The sequence below is a fragment of the Hyla sarda genome, chromosome 4, assembly GCF_029499605.1.
Source record: "Hyla sarda isolate aHylSar1 chromosome 4, aHylSar1.hap1, whole genome shotgun sequence".
Classification (NCBI taxonomy): domain Eukaryota; kingdom Metazoa; phylum Chordata; class Amphibia; order Anura; family Hylidae; genus Hyla; species Hyla sarda.
Genome location: NC_079192.1, coordinates 415,726,825 through 415,746,098, shown reverse-complemented (window position 1 = coordinate 415,746,098; position 19,274 = coordinate 415,726,825). Strand labels below are relative to the sequence as shown.

Sequence of the window (19,274 nt, the reverse complement as noted above, 5' to 3'; positions counted from 1 at the left end):
TGGAGGGGGCGTCCTCTGTACAGTATTATAGGTGATGGAGGGGGCGTCCTCTGTACAGTAATATAGGTGATGGAGGGGGCGTCCTCTGTACAGTATTATGTTACTTCTCCGTGTCGGGCAGCAGTAACTGGACTAATATAGTTCATATCACATGATGAGACTGGCACGACACTGCAGCAGTTGTCACGGCTGAAGTGTCGGCTCTTATGGCTGCTCTTCCTGGATTGTAATTACACATAATTAGTAAATCAAGCGTTGAGCAGAGTCGGAGCAGCAGGGTGTATTATTAGCGGGGCACGCGGGGGGAAGGGGTTGTGCCACGTTCGGGCAGCGCTTCTGTGTCGCCTTCTGTTAATATGAGTGTTCCTCCAGGCGTCGTGTTCAGACTATGCGGCGAGGAGGCGATATCGGGGTGGGGAGGCGATATCAGGGCGGGGAGTTGATATAGGGGCGGGGAGGCGATATTGGAGCGGGGAGGCGATATCGGGGCGGGGAGGCGATATTGGGGCGGGGAGGCGATGCCAAGGCGGGCGGCGATATGGGGGCGATGAGTCCGGTCACCTCCAGAGCTGCACTCACAATTCAGCATTCTTTGGTGTAATAATACATCATGGCTCAGTGAGAACACGATATCTCCCACAATGCACTGAAGCCGCAGCCTGAGCTCTGGATGAATCGTGATCTCTGCTCTGGAGTATAAGACGAGTGACACCATCTCAATCCTGTAGGATCCTGCAGAGGGTGGAGACCAACAGGGGCCAACTGAGGAGCATCAACGAGCGCATGAGCCTGGCACAGGCCAAGATCGAGAGGGTGAAGGGCAGCAAGAAGGCCATCAAGGTGAGTGGGACAGTGCCCCCTAGTGGTCCATCTCTTACACATCGCCCCCTAGTGGTCCACACCCTACACATCGCCCTCTAGTGATACAGTGGGGATCTAAAGTTTGGGCCCCCCAGGAAAGAATTTGTATTAATGTGCATAAAGAAGCCAAGGAAAGATGGAAAAATGTCCAAAAGGCATCAAATTACAGATTAGACATTCTTATAATATGTCACCAAAAGTTACATTTTATTTCCATCATTTACACTTTCAAAATAACAAAACAAAAAAATGGCGTCTGCAAAAGTTTGGGCACCCTGCAGAGTTTATATCTTGTACTGCCCCCTTTGGCAAGTATCACAGTTTGTAAACGCTTTTTGTAGCCAGCCAAGAGTCTTTCAATTCTTGTTTGAGGTATCTTTGCCCATTCTTCCTTACAAAAGTCTTCCAGTTCTTTGAGATTTCTGGGCTGTCTGTCACACACTGCTCTTTTAAGGTCTATCCATAGCTTTTCAATTATGTTGAGGTCAGGAGATTGTGAAGGCCATGGCAAAACCTTCAGTTTACTCCACTTGATGTAATCCCCCGTGGATTTCGAGGTGTGTTTAGGATCATTAACCATTTGTAGAAGCCATCCTCTCTTTAACTTCAGCTCTTTTTTTTTTTTTTTTTACAGATGGCATCAAGTTAGCATCTAAAATTTGCTGAAATTTTATTAAATCCATTTTTCCTTCTACTCGTGAGATGTTCCCTGTGCCACTGGCTGCAATACAACCCCAAAGCATGATTGATCCACCCCCATGCTTAACAATTGGACAGAGGTTCTTTTCATTAAATTCTGTTCCCCTTCTTCTCCAAACGTACCTTTGCTCATTCCGGCCAAAAAGTTCAATTTTAACCTCATCGGTCCACAGAACTTGTTTCCAAAATGCATCAGGCTTGTCTATATGTTCATTTGCAAAGTTCAAACGAAGATTTTTGTGGTGAGGACGTAGAAGAGGTTTTCTTCTGATGACTCTTCCATGAAGACCATATTTGTACAAGTATCTCTTTATAGTGGAATAGTGTACCACAACTCCAGTGTCTGCCAGATCTTTCTGGGGGGATTGTGCAGTCAAACGTGGGTTTTTAATTGTTTTTCTCACAATCCTGCAAGCTGTTCTGTCTGATATTTTTCTTGGTCTTCCAGATCTTGCTTTAACTTCCATTGTTCCTGATGACTGCCATTTCTTAATTACATTCCGAACAGAGGATATTGACCTCTGAAAACGTTTTGCTATCTTCTTGTAGCCTTCTCCAGCTTTGTGAGCGTCAACTATTTTCAGTTTCAGATTTCTAGACAACTGCTTAGAAGAACCCAAGGTGCTGATTGTTGGGGCAAGGTCAGATGAGTCTGGGCATTTAAAACCTTTGAGATTGAGATCACCTGATCTTCCCAGATGATGATTGAGAACAATCCATGACACTGACAGGTCTCCGCTTTATAAAGGGGGCCGTGCATGCTATAAATTCTGCAGGGTGCCCAAACTTTTGTAGACGCCATTTTTTGTTTTCTGTTATTTTGAAAGTGTAAATGATGGAAATAAAATCTAACCTTTGTTGACATATTATAAGAATGTCTAATCTGTAATTTGATGCCTTTTGGAGATTTTTCCATCTTTCCTTGGCTTCTTTATGCAAATTAATACAAATGTTTACCTGGGGGGCCCAAACTTTTGATCCCCACTGTAAACCCCTTACACATTACCCCTAGCGGTCCATCCCTGACACATTCCCCCTTAGTGGTTCACCCCTTACGCCTTATGTCCTCCCCTCCGCAGGTCTTCTCCAGCGCCAAGTACCCGGCCCCGGACCGCCTGCAGGAATACACCTCCGTCTTCTCGGGGGCCAATGATATACAATCAGAGAAGAAAGCAAAACAGAAGATCCAGAGTAAACACCGAGCGCTGGACGAGCAGGACCTACAGGTCTGTCTGAGCCATAAAGGGGAACTCTACAACCAGTCCTGTGTCGCTGTGCCAGGTGACACACACTCCGCTCTGCTACATCTGTATAGTTTGCAGCGGCCAATGATCTAATTTGATCTCTACAGGAAAAACTCAAGTACTATCCAGTGTATGTGAGCCCGAAAGGGCAAGAAGAGGATGTGGCGGAGGAGGGGCTGGGCAGTCTGCCCCGAAACATTAACTCCGTCAGCTCCCTGCTGCTCTTCAACACCACCGAGAACCTGTGAGTGATTAAAATTCTGCCCCTGGGAGGGTTATAGAGGGGTAGGTTAGGTCCCTGGGGTAATACATGAACCAGTAGGGGGCGCTCTGTCCAGTTGCTGAACCAGCAGGGGGTGCTGTGAGTGACTTGAGGAGCTGAGATGATCCAATTTTCTTGCAGCTATAAGAAGTATGTGTTCCTGGATCCTCTGGCCGGAGTGGTGACCCGTACTAACCAGCCTCTAGAGGGCGACGATGAGGACCGGCTGTTTGATGCCCCTCTCTCTATCTCTAAGAGGGAGCAGCTGGAGCGGCAGGTGAGTGTATGGTCTTGTAGGCCTCATATGCCCACAGTGTCTTGTAGCGTTGCCCCCGATCCCCCGCAGTATCTTGCAGCGTCCCCCCGATCCCCCGCAGTATCTTGCAGCGTCCTCCCGAACCCCCGCAGTATCTTACAGCGCCCCCCCCATGTTTTTTAGCGTTGCCCCCGATCCCCCGCAGTATCTTGCAGCGTCTGTCCGATCCCCCGCAGTATCTTGCAGCGTCTGTCCGATCCCCCGCAGTATCTTGCAGCGTCCCCTCCGATACCCCGCAGTATCTTGCAGTGCCCCCCCCCGATCCCCCGCAGTATCTTGCCGCGTCCCCCGCAGTATCTTGCAGCATCCCCGCAGTATCTTGCAGCGTCCCCCGCAGTATCTTGCTGCGTCCCCCGCAGTATCTTGCAGCGTCCACCCGCAGTATCTTGCAGCGCCCCCCCCGATCCCCCACAGTATCTTGCAGCGTCCCCCCGATCCCCCCCAGTATCTTGCAGCGTCCCCCCGATCCCCCCCAGTATCTTGCAGCGTCCCCCCGCAGTATCTTGCAGCGTCCCCCCGCAGTATCTTGCAGCGTCCCCCCCGATCCCCCGCAGTATCTTGCAGCGTCCCCCGCAGTATCTTGCAGCGTCCCCCCCGATCCCCCGCAGTATCTTGCAGCGTCCCCCCCCGATCCCCCGCAGTATCTTGCAGCGTCCCCCCCCGATCCCCACGCAGTATCTTGCAGCGTCCCCCCGATCCCCCGCAGTGTCTTGTAGCGTCCCCCCCGCAGTATCTTGCAGCGTCCCCCCGATCCCCCGCAGTGTCTTGTAGCGTCCCCCCCGCAGTATCCTGCAGCGTCCCCCCGATCTCCCGCAGTATCTTGCAGCGTCCCCCCGATCTCCCGCAGTATCTTGCAGCGTCCCCCCGAGCTCCCGCAGTATCTTGCAGCCTCCCCCCGATTTCCCGCAGTATCTTGCAGCCTCCCCCCGATTTCCCGCAGTATCTTGCAGCGTCCCCCCAATTTCCCGCAGTATCTTGCAGCGTCCCCCCGAGCTCCCGCAGTATCTTGCAGCGTCCCCCCGATCCCCCGCAGTATCTTGCAGCGATCCCCCGCAGTATCTTGCAGCGTCCCCCCGATCCCCCGCAGTATCTTGCAGCGTCCCCCCATCCCCGCTGACATTCTAGTTTTGCTCTTTTCCAGACGGCAGAGAATTACTTCTATGTTCCGGATCTTGGTGAAGTCCCGGAGATCGACGTTCCGTACTATCTGCCTGATCTTCCCGGAGTGGCCGATGACCTCATGTACAGTGCCGACCTGGGTCCTGGCATCGCCCCCTCTGCTCCTGGGGGTCCCATTCCTGATCTCCCCACCTTCGGCACTGAGGAGGTCACAGAGCCTTCACGGCCAGGTACTATAGTTCAGTCACTCACCCATATTGCCATAAAGCGAGGAGCTGCGCTTCATGAACAGAATAGCAGAACTACAGTGAGGACTGACACCAGGCAGAGCAGGATGGGTAAATTAACATCTAACATCATTGTATATTTCAGATGCCCAAGATGGCCGCCTCCTGCCGCCGCCGCCACCACCTCCTCCTCCTCCACCCCCTCCGCCTGCACCGCCATCAGTGTCTCCACCTGCCCCACCGCAGCCGCCGCCATCACAGGTCGTCCTGCCTCTGCCAACGGGAACAGACGAGACTGCGGATACTGGTGAGGAGCGACCCAAGAAATTATTTTTTATTATTCCTGTAGGCATGGTGGGGTATTATAGGGGACCCCCGGATGTAGGGTCATCTAGGACCAGTGTCCATGGCGGTGTATTATAGGGGACCCCCGGGTGTAGGGTCATCTAGGACTAGTGTCCATGGCGGTGTATTATAGGGGACCCCCGGGTGTAGGGTCATCTAGGACCAGTGTCCATTGCGGTGTATTATAGGGGACCCCCGGATGTAGGGTCATCTAGGACCAGTGTCCATGGCTGTGTATTATAGGGGACCCCCGGATGTAGGGTCATCTAGGACCAGTGTCCATGGCGGTGTATTATAGGGGACCCCCGGGTGTAGGGTCATCTAGGACCAGTGTCCATGGCGGGGTATTATAGGGGACCCCCGGGTGTAGGGTCATCTAGGACTAGTGTACATGGTGGGGTATTATAGGGGACCCCCGGGGTGTAGGGTCATCTAGGACTAGTGTCCATGGCGGTGTATTATAGGGGACCCCCGGATGTAGGATCATCTAGGACTAGTGTCCATAGCGGTCCCCCGGGTGTAGGGTCATCTAGGACCAGTGTCCATTGCGGTGTATTATAGGGGACCCCCGGGTGTAGGGTCATCTAGGACTAGTGTCCATGGCAGGGTATTATAGGGGACCTCCGGATGTAGGGTCATCTAGGACCAGTGTCCATGGCGGTGTATTATAGGGGACTCCCGGATGTAGGGTCATCTAGGATTAGTGTCCATGGCGGTGTATTATAGGGGATCCCCGGATGTAGGGTCATCTAGGACTAGTGTACATGGTGGGGTATTATAGGGGATCCCTGGATGTAGGGTCATTTAGGACTAGTGTCCATGGCGGGGTATTATAGGGGACCCCTGGGTGTAGGGTCATCTAGGACTAGTGTACATGGTGGGGTATTATAGGGGACCCCCGGATGTAGGGTCATCTAGGACCAGTGTCCATGGCGGTGTATTATAGGGGACTCCCGGATGTAGGGTCATCTAGGATTAGTGTCCATGGCGGTGTATTATAGGGGATCCCCGGATGTAGGGTCATCTAGGACTAGTGTCCATGGCGGTGTATTATAGGGGATCCCCGGATGTAGGGTCATCTAGGACTAGTGTCCATGGCGGTGTATTATAGGGGACTCCCGGATGTAGGGTCATCTAGGATTAGTGTCCATGGCGGGGTATTATAGGGGATCCCCGGATGTAGGGTCATCTAGGACTAGTGTCCATGGCGGTGTATTATAGGGGACTCCCGGATGTAGGGTCATTTAGGATTAGTGTCCATGGCGGGGTATTATAGGGGATCCCCGGATGTAGGGTCATCTAGGACTAGTGTCCATGGCGGTGTATTATAGGGGACCCCCGGATGTAGGATCATCTAGGACTAGTGTCCATGGCGGTGTATTATAGGGGTCCCCCGGGTGTAGGGTCATCTAGGACCAGTGTCCATTGCGGTGTATTATAGGGGACCCCTGGGTGTAGGGTCATCTAGGACTAGTGTCCATGGCGGTGTATTATAGGGGACCCCCGGGTGTAGGGATATCTAAGACTAGTGGGTTAGGGTAACCTAAGCCTCTTCTCTTCCAGCCTCCATCCAGGGAGCCCCCAAAGAGGTGGTGAAGCCCTCGGACGGGCGCGCGTCGCTCCTGGAGTCCATTCGCCAGGCGGGCGGCATCGGGAAAGCCAAACTGCGCAACGTCAAGGAGAAGAAGCTGGAGAAGAAAAAGATGAAGGAGCAGGAACAAGGTGGGAGGAGCGGGGTCCTGGGGGCCAATTCATCAGCAAGAGGGGCTCCGCGGGTCTGTCTGCGATCTCTCTGTCAGTGTTTCCAGCTGTTGCAAAACTACAACTCCCAGCATGCCCAGACAGCCGAAGGCTGTCCGGGCATGCTGGGAGTTGTAGTTTTGCAACAGCTGGAGACGCACTGTTTGGAAAACACTGCTCTGTGTGAACGGTTGGATACTGTATTAGGAGGACCAGGCTTTCTCCTGTCCATACACGTGTATGATCAGCTCAGCTGAGCGTGCATATGTACAGAGGAAGAAGAGCGTATATGGCTGCCAGACACCCGCCTAATGTGCACTTTACCATCTGCTGTATTTTCTTTGCAGTGGGGGCCACCGGGGACGGAGGAGACCTCATGTCCGACCTGTTCAACAAGCTGGCATTGAGGCGTAAAGGTGAGTGGTCATGTGATCCGCAGCCAAAAACAGCGCCACTCTCGTCCTCAGGTTGTGCGTGATATTGCAGCTCAGGCCTCGTTCACACTGCCATTGGGCTCAGTCCGCAGTTCTCTCAAGTTTAGCGGGGGGGGGGGGAAATAGTGCATTGGTGCATTCCCCAAGCGGTCCTAGCGCCGTGTTTTGCTGGCACCCGCTACTTTATAATCCTCAGGGGCGATATGTAAATTACCTGTAACTTGGTCATTAGGGTGGGCACCTTCTGGCAAGTAGTCGGAGTCTCCGGCGCCCCCAATAGGCGTGATTGATAGCACTGGAAAGGTGCCCGCTCAAAAGATTAGTTGGGGAGATCATTTACATGGTCTAATCCAGTGTTACCCAACCAATGTACCTCCAGCTGTTGAAAAACTACAACTTCCAGAATGCCTGGACATGCTGGGAGTTTTAGTTTTGCAACAGCTGGAGGCACACTGGTTGAGAAACTGCACTAGATGTCCTATACTGTAGACCTCCAGCTGTTTCATAACTGATGTCCAGGCATGCTGGGAGTTATAGTTTAACAACATCTGGATGAATCCTGGTGGGTAAAACAATACCCTAGGTGTCCTTAACTGTGGACCTCCAGCTGTTTCAAAACTACTACTACAAACTTATCTAGGGGCATGCTGGGAGTTGTAGTTTTATAACAGCTGGATGAACCCTGGTTGGTGAAACAGTACCTTAGGTGTCCTTAACTGTGGCCCTTCAGCTGTTTCAAAACTACAACTCCAAGTATACCCAGACAGCTAACCACTGTCCGGGCATGCTGGGAATTGTAGTTTTGCAACAGCTGGAGGCACCCGGGTTGGGAAACACTGTGCTAGACTCTAGGTCTCCAAACTGTGGACCTCCAGCTGTTGCAAAACTACAACTCCCAGCATGCCCAGACAGCCAATGGCTGTCTGGGCATGCTGGGAGTTGTAGTTTTGCAACAGCTGGAGGGACAAACGCGCTAGGATTATAGTTACCCAGAATGCTGCAGGGTTAAAGGGGTACTCTGGGGGGGGGAGGGGATATTAAATCAATTGGTGCCAGAAAGTTTAACAGATTTGTAAATGACTTCTCTCAAAAAATCTTTACCCTTCCAGTACTTTTTAGCAGCTGTATGCTACAGAGGAAATTCTTTTCTTTTTGAATTTCTTTTTTTGTCTTGTCCACAGTGCTCTCTGCTGACACCTCTGTCTGTGTCAGGAACTGTCCAGAGCAGGAGAAAATCCCCATAGCAAACCTATGCTGCTCTGGACAGTTCCGGACACGGACAGAGGTGTCAGCAGAGAGCACTTCCTGTGGAACACAGCAGCTGTTGGGTGTGTCTGATTTCCAGGGCTTTCCAGAGAGAGGGGATTGAAGCAGATTTTCCTACAGCCTTTTTCCCAGGAGGGTGGCAGCCTCCTTGGGAGAACCTCCTGCTATGGAGCCCCAGACTTCCACCCCTCGAACTAGGCCGGAGGGGGGTGGGAGTGAGAGAGCTACGGCCGATTCTCAGGACGGGGTGAGAAGATCCAGCAGGCTCCGCAGAAATGTGGAGCCCACTCCCCCGTCCGTCGCTGGAAACCGCAAGGCGTCCGGTAAGAAAATTACAGTTATGTCTTCAGGGACTGTTGTTATGGAACCCCAGCAATGGGGGGTGAAGGGACCCAGGGAGTCGCTTGCCACCTTTGGATCCCGCATGCAGGCAAAGCTGGTGGAATATGAGCAGCTGGGAAAGAAGCTGAAGGTGTTAAGGGAAGATCTGAAGTTTGCTCGCTACCAGACAGATAACTCTGCCAAGGCCATGAGGGCTAAGTTTGCTGCCAGGGTGTGTGAACTGAAGGCAGAGGAGCAGGAGGTGGTGAGAGCCCGAATGCAGATCGTAGAGGGAGCGGGTATATTTAAGGAAAAGTTAAAAAATGACGACCGCTATAAAATCATGAAGACCCCTGTGAAGGAGGAAGAGGATAGTCAGGGGGAGGAAGAATGCCTGTTTGATACAGAGGAGAAGATGGAGGAAGGTGGTGAGGGAGATGGCGGCAGTGAGGGTGATGAGAGTGAGGGGGATGTGTGTGATACCCCATGTACCCCTAAGACCTCTGTCACCCCAAGTGCAGAATATATTAACCCTGCTCAAGTCGCCTTACCAACCACCTCAGAGGAAAGTGACAGCAGTGATGGCGGTGACAGCAGCCCGGTCGGTGGGGGGCTCCTGCGGGCCATAGTGATGCAGGAGTCACCCACCCGTCTTGAAAATTTCAGTTTTGGCCAGGACCTGGGCCCTGAGGAGAATAAAAGGAAGAAAAAGAAGAAGAAAAAGGCTGGGAAGCAAGTGAAGTTTGTTTTCTCTCCTATCCAGCAGTCTGGGCTACCTGAAAAGTTGGTTCAGGCTGCTGGGCCCCCCACCCTGCCAGATCCCGCTTCTGCTGTGGAACGGGACCAGCACGGGGGGTACAGTGCTGCATCCAACATGGCCGCGGGTGCTACAGTCATGCGTCCTGCTGGTAGGGAAGAGCAGGACGGGCTAATGGTGGGCAGTAGTTATGCGGCAGTGTGCAAGGGGAGCGGTTCCCCGAGTATTGTGGGCAATGTCACCAGCTCTGCAGGGCACTCCCCTGAGAGGGGGGGGAGTGTCCAGGCACCGGGACCTACTGCTGAGCCTGTGCGGTCGGGCGCAGTGTGTAGCGCGGATGCTGCAGGGATCTCCCCTGATAGGGAGGGGAGTCCCTGCACATCAGTGGCAGAAGGAGGGGTGGAGGTGCGCCCGGAGGGGCAGCCTCGGGATTTGACGTCTACGGTGGCGTCTCGTATAGAGGAGGAGTCAGTGTCGGCAGCCGCCGGTGACCTAAGAAGGAGCAAGAAGCCCAAGCTAAAACACATCCAGGCCAGCCCAGAGGTAGTGGGTGAAGCAGCTGCTGATCCCATATATACTGTAAATGAAAGCAATGTAAATACAAAGAGTGTGAATGATGAGAGTGGTAGTGCTGTGGATGAGAGGGGTGTATGTGGGAGTGGTAGTGGTGTAGATGGGAAGAGTGGTAGTGGTGCAGATGGGAGGAGTGGTAGTGGTGCAGATGGGAGGAGTGGTAGTGGTGCAGATGGGAGGAGTGGTAGTGGTGCAGATGGGAGGAGCGGTAGTGGTGTAGATGGGAGGAGTGGTAGTGGTGCAGATGGGAGGAGTGGTAGTGGTGTAGATGGGAGGAGTGGTAGCGGTGTGAATGGGTGGAGTGGTAGTGGAGTGAATGGGAGGAGTGGTAGTGGAGTGAATGGAAGGAGTGGTAGTGGTGTGAATGAGAGGAGTGGTAGTGGTGCAGATGGGAGGAGTGGTAGTGGCTTTTGTGGCAGTACAGGTGGCCTAGGCAGGGACATAGGGACGGTGTCTGGTCCGGCTGCCCCCCCGGTCGCCAGGAGTTATGCGAGTGTGGCGGCTGGGGGTTCAGTGGGATCTTTACCTCCTGCATCTGGTGACGGTCAGTTGCAACGGCGCCTCCTGGAGGCACTGAAGAGAGGAGAAAGGACGCTCCAGGTAGAGGGAAAGGAGATGGACCTGTCTTTTTGGGTGGAGAGACATGGTCTGGGAGCGTTCCGAGAGAGGAATGGGGAGACCGTATGGTCCCTCCAGACACCCGGGCAGGAGATAGGTCGCAGGAATGTGGCCCGTCTGGTCTGGAAAGGCGAAGATGCGTGCCCCCAAAGGGGCAAGGTGGTGGAGCTTCTTTTCCAGATGGGTTTCAGGGCTAGGGACATCTTTGCCCTGATTCACCCCTTCGGCTCCTCCGAGTTTGACGTCAGCTTTGTTAGGCCGGAGGGACTAGATCTCTTTTGGTCTAATTATGAGCTGATGAAAAACGAGCCCGGATGGCGAGATTTCGCTGTAAAAGCGGTATCTCGCCAGAGTATGGTAAAGAAAGTGACCGTTTTGACACGTAACGAGTCACTTTCTTGTTATGACATTATGACCTGGTTGGGCAGGTACGGGGAGGTGACGGACATCCCCCGGAAGAACTTTGATGAGCACAATATATGGTCAGGGGCCTGGACGTTTTCCGTCCGTCTCAGGCGTTCAGGGAACACGGTCACCCACATCCCTTCGGCCGCCTTCCTGGGACGCGACAGGATTCAGATCTTCTACCAGGGGCAGCCGAAGCTGTGCCACAGGTGTGGTGACCCAAACCACTTTAGTGCCAACTGCACTCAGCAGATATGCGCCCTCTGCTGTGGGGTGGGTCACCTGGCGGCCACCTGTGGACAGATTCGGTGTAACTTGTGTGGTGACTTAGGTCACCCGTTCAGCCGGTGTCCGCGCTCGTTCTCTAATGCTGTGACCGCCCCGGCTGGGGAAAGCCTAACGGTTGCCCCGGCGGGGGAAGGGACCAGTGGAGGAGAGGGGGCACCAAAGCCAGTGAAGGAAAAACATAAGACCCCCTCTATGCGGAGGCGAGAGGAGAAGCGCAGGTTGGAGAGGGCCCTTGAGAATGCCCAGGTGCCAGGGGTAGCTCGGGGTCCCACTCCAGACACTGGCTCAGAAGGAGGTCAGAATAACTCTGAGGCTTTGGGTGAGGCCAAACTGGACGAGGAGATGGGGAGACTGCGTAGGGAAGAAGGTCAAGATGCTCCTTCCTCCAGTCATGCCTCTGAATCCGAAACTGTGGATGAGGAGGAGGAGGAGGGGCAGACAGTAAATGGTGGCCAGAAAAAGAAGAGGAGGAAAAAGGGTAAGAGTAAGGTGGCGCCATCCTCCTCTTCAGTTGTAGCCTCAGACCATAGAAGGAACAATTCAGTCTCCGACCCTCTGATCGTCCATTCAAATCGGTATGAGGCCCTCGGGGATACTACCTTCCCTCCTCCTCTTGAGGTTCAGGAAGCAGTGCGGCCTCCAGGAGGTGCCGAGCCTCCTTCCTCTGGGACAGTTTCCTCAGGGGTGGAGGTAACACCAGATGCCAGAGGTAAAGATCCTGGGATGGATATGTCTCTGAGCCTAAAAAGGGGTAAAGGGTCTTCCTCTGATTCAGATGGGGATAGAGGGAAGGAGAGGAAGAAGGTATAAGGGGTGAGGCCATCTAACTCAATCACCCAGGATGGCGGCACTCACCCCACTGACGCTGGCATCTATTAACTGCGCCAGCATTAAGTCGGATACGGCTAGATTCGCAGCCTTTGATTTTCTCGGCCGTGTTGAAGCCGACATTTTCTTTTTACAAGAGACCAGGTTGTCAGATCTAGCCTCTCTGGTAAAAGCCAGAAGAGAGTGGAGGCGCGGTCCCTCCCACTGGTCTCTTGCGGCTGAGCCGTATAGTGGGGTGGCGGTCCTTTTTACCGCTCCAGTTGAATGCAGACGGGTTATTGAGTTAGAAATGGGGAGGTGCCTGATCTTAGATGTCCTCATGAAGGGACAAGAGCTCCGGCTCATTAACATCTACGCCCCACAAACCAAGTGGGGCCGCAAAGATCTCTTTATGAGGATTAAGCCCTTTCTTTTTACGAGTCGGCAAGTGATCTTTGGAGGGGACTTCAATAATGTCACGAGGTCCCAGGATAGGAGAGGCTCCAATGGTCCGCTGACTTGCGATAGTGTGGCACTGATTAGCATAGCTAGAGAAGCTCGCCTAGAGGACGCCCACATCCGGAGCCCCTCGGGCCACGCGGGTTTCACCTATCATCAAGGTAGTCGCAGGTCTAGGATAGATAGGTTTTATTTAAAGGAGGAAGCCGTCTCTTCCGCTGTGTCCGTGGTTGAGGTGGAGTTCTCCGATCACTGTATGATTTTGTTTTCCCTGAATGTTTCAGAGACCCCCCGGATGGGTAAAGGTTATTGGAAGCTGAATTCGTCCCTCCTGGAGGAAGCAGAGGTGAGACAGTCCTTTGAGGATTTTCTTCAGAGTCAGGTACCTTTACTGGGCCTCTGTAGTAATAAGCTGGAGTGGTGGGAGATATTCAAGAAGCGGGTTGCGGGGTTCTTCCGCCAGCTCTCGAGCCTCAGGTCCCTGAACAGGTATCGCCTGTATCAGGGTCTGAGGAGGAAACTCGAGCTCCTTGTCTCGACTGGAGGTAGCCGAGAGGATATCTCCAGAGTGAAATCCTTGCTGATGAGGTGTCAGTACGATAGGCACGCATCTTTGGTTTTTGAGAGGGATTTCGGGAAGTACCGCTCGCCCGACCCTTACAGAAACTGTAAGATGTCAGTGAGTAGTAAAGTCATTTCAGGACTGATTGATAGTAGAGGATCTCTGAATCGGTCCAGATCAGGGATCTTGGAGGTTGTCAGATCCTTCTACTCGCACCTCTTGGGGAGGAAGGATCTGGATCGAGACAAGATGTCGGTTTTCCTGGCTGAAACCATTCCTGAGCCAGGGGTAGACCCTTCTCTTGATGTTTTGGCAGTAGAAATCAGGGAAGAGGAAGTGAGACTGGCGATCGAGGGGCTCGCCCCTAAGAAGTCGCCAGGTCCGGATGGCTTAACATCCGAGTGGTACAGGACCTTTAAGGAGTCTTTAGCTCCCCTCTTGACTGAGGTATTCAATGAGTGTCTCTCCTCGGGCACTCTGCCGAAGTCAATGAGGAGGTCAGCCCTGATTCTCCTGTCAAAGGGTAAAGATCCCAGCCGTATTGAGAATTGGAGGCCCATAGCTCTTCTCAATACGGACAGGAAACTTCTGGCCAAGATACTGTTTAATCGGCTGGTGAAGTTTGCACCCCGGCTCCTTTCGGGGGCCCAGCACTGCTCTGTTCCAGGCCGAAGCACCTTAAGTGCGGTCCTTAGTGTCCGGGAGGCAGTGGAGCAGAGTAGTGCAGGTCTCTGGAAGGGGTACTTGCTGTCCTTGGATCAGGCCAAAGCATTTGATCGGGTGAACCATGAGTACCTCTGGTCTGTCCTCCTGAGATATGGCTTACCGAGTACTTTTGTTAATTGGCTTAAGATCTTGTATGCAGGGGCAGAGAGTTTCCCGCTAGTGAACGGGTGGTCTGGCCGCTCTTTTGAGGTGGGGTCCGGAGTCCGTCAGGGTTGTCCTTTGAGCCCGCTTTTATACGTGTTCGCAATCGATCCCTTCGTCAGGAGGGTAGATTGTGGGCCGTTGGCGGGAGTCGGGATGAGTCTGGTGGAGCTGGATGTCCCCCAGAGAGTAGTGGCGTACGCTGATGATGTCACCATTTTCGTGTCCTTGAGAGAGGAGGTCGATGTGGTGATGTCAGAAGTGGACCGCTACTCGGAGGCATCCGGGTCTAAGATCAACCGGGATAAGTGTGAGAGTCTCTGGCTGGGAGGGGGAGATCCCACGTTTGATCTCCCGGACACCCTTCCAGGGCCCCAAGAGTCAGCAAAAGTTTTGGGCATCACATTCGGTCAGGATGATTATTCCACCAAAAACTGGGATGGTAAGCTCCAGGATGCCACTCAGAAGGTGAACCAGTGGAAGGGTTGGTCTATGACCCTCAGGGAAAGGGTACACCTGATCAAATCGTACCTGCTCCCCTTGTTTATCTATCTGGGCAGTGTATGTATCTTGCCAGATGCCTACTACACTAAGATCTACAGCCTGTTTTTCCAACTGTTATGGGGAAACAGGATGAACCTAGTCAAGAGGGAGGTTACGTACCGCACGAGGAGACTAGGGGGTTTATCTATGGTAAACCCTGTGGTGTTCTTAACAAACACCTTCTTGAAAGCTAACATCTCAAACCTCTGGTCAGAGAGGGCTCCTCCGTGGGTACTCTCCTGCAGGGAATGGTTTCGGCCTTTCTTCCAGGAATGGGAGAGAGGAGGGCGAGTGAAGGACCTCCGTACGCCACACGGATATCTTCCGGCTTATGCTACCCCGACTCTGAAGGCGATACGTCGGTGGGGTCTGGGAGTGTGGGAGATCAGGACCCAGTCAAGGCAGTTCCTTGACAAACGGGTTCTGTTGACCCACTTCCAGAAGCCTCTGGCGCTCAGGGACTGCCCAGGTCGGGATCTGAGGGTGGGGTTGTACCTTTTAAACATGAAAAGGATCCCCCAGAAGTTTTGGGACTTGGCCTGGCGCTGCTTTCAGGGGAAGCTATATGTAAAGGACAATTTGAAGTGTAGGAGCTCTGATGACCGGGGATGTCCCCGAGAAGAGTGCGGGGACACGCTGGAAAGCATGGACCATTTCCTGCTTCATTGTCCTTTTAATGTAGGGGTCTACAACCGGGTGGGCGCTTCCATTGGCTGGAGTCACCTTGCTGGCCTTACCTATCCGGAGTGGGCTTATGGGGCATTCAGGAACCTGGGTGGCCGAGACCGGGGCACTTTATTTGTAGTCAGTTTAGTGGTTAGGTACTACACGTGGAATGCACGGTGTCTAGTATCTACACAGCGGAAAGTCCTCTCCGAGGTGGAGGTCTGTAGGAACATCACCGGTGACCTCGGGAAGATCAGGTCTTTGGAGTATGGCAGTCTTGGTAACAGTAGGGCTTCTCTCCTGTGGAGAGGTTTTTCATTTGATGTGCCCTAGGTACTAGACCTCTTGGGTAGAGTACCCCTGTTTCTGGTTAGGGATAGCAATATAGGGACAGAGAGAGGGTGAGTGCAGGGTCAGTTTGTTGAAGGGATAACGGTAGGGTGAGTCGAAGGGAAACGTTAGTGGAGAGAGTTTAAAAAAGTAATATCAGGATTGCCATCCTTCTTCCTGGTGGTGGGCTATGCATGTACACCCTAGTATTTTTGTTTTGTTTTCAGAATATGTATTGCCTAAAGGGCTTACAGGCGACCGAACTTGGGCCTAAGGTGGGTTGTATTGTTTTGTATTTGTATATGATGTTATGTTGTGTTTTGAAGTTGTATTTGTATAGTTGGTTTGGGTATAGATTAGGTTGGGTGGGGGAATTGGTGGGTTGGTGGATGTTTGGAGGGGCTTGCATGGGTCAGTTATGGACTGGACTGGATATCCATGGACTATGGACTCTGACCCATGTCAAGGTGGGTGGTTGTGTGGGTGATGGGTTAGACTAGTGTAGGATGTCATGTGTTTTGTAGATGTATAGTTTGGTTTTTGGTGTATATGGTTTATGTATATATTTGCATTTAGGTTATGTATTTGTATTTTTATATTTGTATTGTATATATTATTATATAGTATGGATTGATTATTTTATTTTATGAGGGGATGGGGATAGGCAGTCGGATCAGATTTAGTTAGCATTTTTATATTACTTTAAATATTGGTTATATTATGGTAGTGTAGATAAAAAAAAAAAAAAAAAAAAAAATATATGTATGTATATGTATGTGTAGGTGTGTGTATGTATATATATATATACATATATATATATATATATATATATATACATGTGTATGAATAAAATAAAAAAGTAAAAAAAAATAAAAAAAATTATAAAAAAAAAAAAAGTGTATGTGTGTATATATATATATGTAGATATGTGTATGTATGTATATATATATATATATATATATATATATGTGTATGAATAAAATAAAAAAGTAAAAAAAAAAAAAATAATTATAAAAAAAAAAAAAAAAAAAAAAAGGGTGGATGTTAGTTGTGAATGTAATGTGCAGTTGAGTTTTTACCAAGTTTGGTTGTTTAGTTTAAAGCTAAGTAAAGCTATTTTTATGTTTATGTAAAGAATGCGTGGGTATTTGTGTGTGTGTGTGATAGTATTTTTCATAATTTATATGTAGGTAATTTATATGTAGGTATAATGTTATGTGTTTTGTTAGATTAGCTAAGCTGGGCTGGCCGGTTAGGCAGGTTTTGTTGTGTTGTGCTTTGTTATTGCTAGTTAAGCCTGTTTTTCGGTTTTGTTAAGTTTTATATATTTATAATAAAAAGAGTGTCAGCAGAGAGCACTGTGGTCAGATAGAAAGAAAATTCAAAAAGAATAGAATTTCCTCTGTAGCATACAGCTGCTAAAAAGTACTGGAAGGATTAAGATTTTTAAATAGAAGCCATTTAACAAATCTGTTTAACTTTCTGGCACCAGTTCATTTTAAATAAAGTTTTCCACCGGAGTATCCCTTTAATAAGCAATGTCATCACTGACTTTTTTTTTTTTTTTTAAGGCATCTCTGGGAAGGGTCCGGCTGCCGGAAGCGGCGATTCCCCTGCCGGAGCGTTTGCCAGAATTTCGGACACCATACCGCCCCTCCCCCCGCCGCAGATGACGCCGGGAGAAGCGGACGAGGATGAATGGGAGTCCTGAGGTTGGTGGAGCGCAGAGAATATAGGACTCTCCGCGCACCAATCGCCGTCCCTCACGGTGTTAAACGCAAAACAGCCGCGACGTACACAACAATATAATAAAACTTTACATTTCATACCTGACAATATTTACTTGTGTAACAAAATTGTAAAAATCCTATTGTAATAAATAACGTGGGAATTTATGAAAATCTTCTGTCGTCTGAAGTCGCCTCATGATGGCGCCGCCGCCGTCTTCTTAATCTGAAAAAACTGGAGATGACGCAGGATTAGTGTGAATCTCTACAACAGCTGCAGGACAGAGAGAATAAGAAACCTGGTGGATTGTTCTTTTGAATAAAGACAAAATTTGGTTCGCAGCACCTGCTGTATGCACTCTCTGTCTGCTCCTCTGCCTGTGACTTTCTTCCGCACAAGGCAGCATGCTATAAACACACTTCATTCTCCCTAAATGTCCCAATAAACAATATGACGGGGGTGGTGATAGAGGGGCTGATCGGAGGTGATGACATCACTGAGGGGGCGGGGCTTGAGCTAAATAACAAGATCCAGCCACTGCAGAGGATGATGCATTGTCTCGTGAGAGAGGGAGGAGTCGGGAGCTCCTTAGACAACGAGGACTACACAACTTTAATGTCGGAGGAGAGTGGGGAGCTGTTGAGACAACACCACACTAACAATGAGAGGACTACAAAACTTTCTGTCATGAGAGTCTGGGGAGCTGGAGACAATGCCCCACTGACAATGAGAGGACTACATAACTGAGTCAGAAGAGAAGGGGGAGTGTTGAGACAATACCACACTGACAATGAGAGGACTACAAAACTCAGTCAAGAGGGAGGAGTCAGGAAGCTGCTGAGACAACACCACACTGACAGTGAGAAGACTACACAACTTCCTATCAGCTAATGAGTGAGTTGTATTTCTGGGGGGTGATTCATTTTTCTGATATGGAATACCCCTTTAAGTTTAGATCACTTGTTAGTTTAAATGTGCACCAGAATTTGGCGCATCTCAAGCCACGCCCCCTTATTTTTAGACCGGGTGGGAGTGTTAAAAACGCACATACTTTCCGTATTGATGCATACGCTGCTCCGAAGGATTGCTTGACCTCTGTGCTGCTGCGGATCCACTGAGGAAGCTTCCCCAGTACGGTCGGCCTTGAGTATCTGTGGTCTAGGAGGAGGATGGTGGCGAAGTCACCGCGGTGCCGAATGGCTCTTCCTGCCAAGGTAACGTACAGCGTGAGCGCCGCTACAATGCGTAATCTGGCCGCCTGCCACAATCTATATCTATATATTTCAGCTCTTATGATAGCCCCCAGCCAGTGGGCCTCCAGCTGTTGCAAAACTACAACTCCCAGCATGCCCGGACAGCCAAAGGCTGTCCGGGCATGCTTGGAGTTGTAGTTTTGCAACAGCTGGAGGCACACTGGCTGGGAATGACTGTTCTAAGCCCAAGGGAAGGAGAATCCCCCAGCCATGGTTTCCCTACATGTTTCCTCCATTTGTTTGCTTTTTTCCCTCTCTCCTAAGTGCTGGAGCCTGTCCGGGCATGCTGGGAGTCGTAGTTTTGCAACAGCTGGAGGCACACTGGTTGGGAAACACTGGTCTTCATTATATACTCTTCAGCTCTTCTTACCTATAGACTGATTGACGGCCTTCATACACAGATTCTCTATAAGGACCTTGCCTGGGGAAACGCCATTGGTCTTGGGCTGGAGAATGAATAGAATTGTGTTATAATAATGCTCCCCCCCCCACAGTGTGGTATAGTCCTCCCCCTAATATGGTATGATCCGTATAGATCCCCAATGAGAAGTGCACCCAGCTCTGCTGCTCATTACCAGAGTGTG

At 51.0% G+C, this 19,274-nt stretch overlaps 2 protein-coding genes across 7 annotated transcripts in view; one reads left to right on the top strand and one right to left on the bottom strand.

The window, feature by feature from the left end:
- Positions 1-17,535, top strand: part of WASHC1 (WASH complex subunit 1) — a 101,313-nt gene extending 83,778 nt beyond the window's left edge. For all 4 annotated transcript variants that reach the window (XM_056517843.1, XM_056517840.1, XM_056517842.1 and 1 more), the window contains exons 3-11: positions 729-840; positions 2,640-2,786; positions 2,912-3,048; positions 3,208-3,343; positions 4,524-4,731; positions 4,874-5,035; positions 6,637-6,795; positions 7,161-7,229; positions 17,281-17,535. In XM_056517843.1, the coding sequence (XP_056373818.1) occupies positions 729-840; positions 2,640-2,786; positions 2,912-3,048; positions 3,208-3,343; positions 4,524-4,731; positions 4,874-5,035; positions 6,637-6,795; positions 7,161-7,229; positions 17,281-17,420 (1,270 nt within the window). In that variant the 3' untranslated portion in view covers positions 17,421-17,535. The remainder of the gene's footprint in view (positions 1-728; positions 841-2,639; positions 2,787-2,911; positions 3,049-3,207; positions 3,344-4,523; positions 4,732-4,873; positions 5,036-6,636; positions 6,796-7,160; positions 7,230-17,280) is intronic.
- The window catches only part of DDX11 (DEAD/H-box helicase 11), a 113,301-nt gene continuing 111,559 nt past the window's right edge, over positions 17,533-19,274 (bottom strand). For all 3 annotated transcript variants that reach the window (XM_056517826.1, XM_056517827.1, XM_056517828.1), the window contains 4 exons: positions 19,266-19,274; positions 19,061-19,136; positions 18,489-18,643; positions 17,533-17,671 (listed from right to left, as the gene is read on the bottom strand). The exon at positions 19,266-19,274 is cut by the window's right edge and continues 76 nt beyond it. In XM_056517826.1, the coding sequence (XP_056373801.1) occupies positions 17,633-17,671; positions 18,489-18,643; positions 19,061-19,136; positions 19,266-19,274 (279 nt within the window). In that variant the 3' untranslated portion in view covers positions 17,533-17,632. The remainder of the gene's footprint in view (positions 17,672-18,488; positions 18,644-19,060; positions 19,137-19,265) is intronic.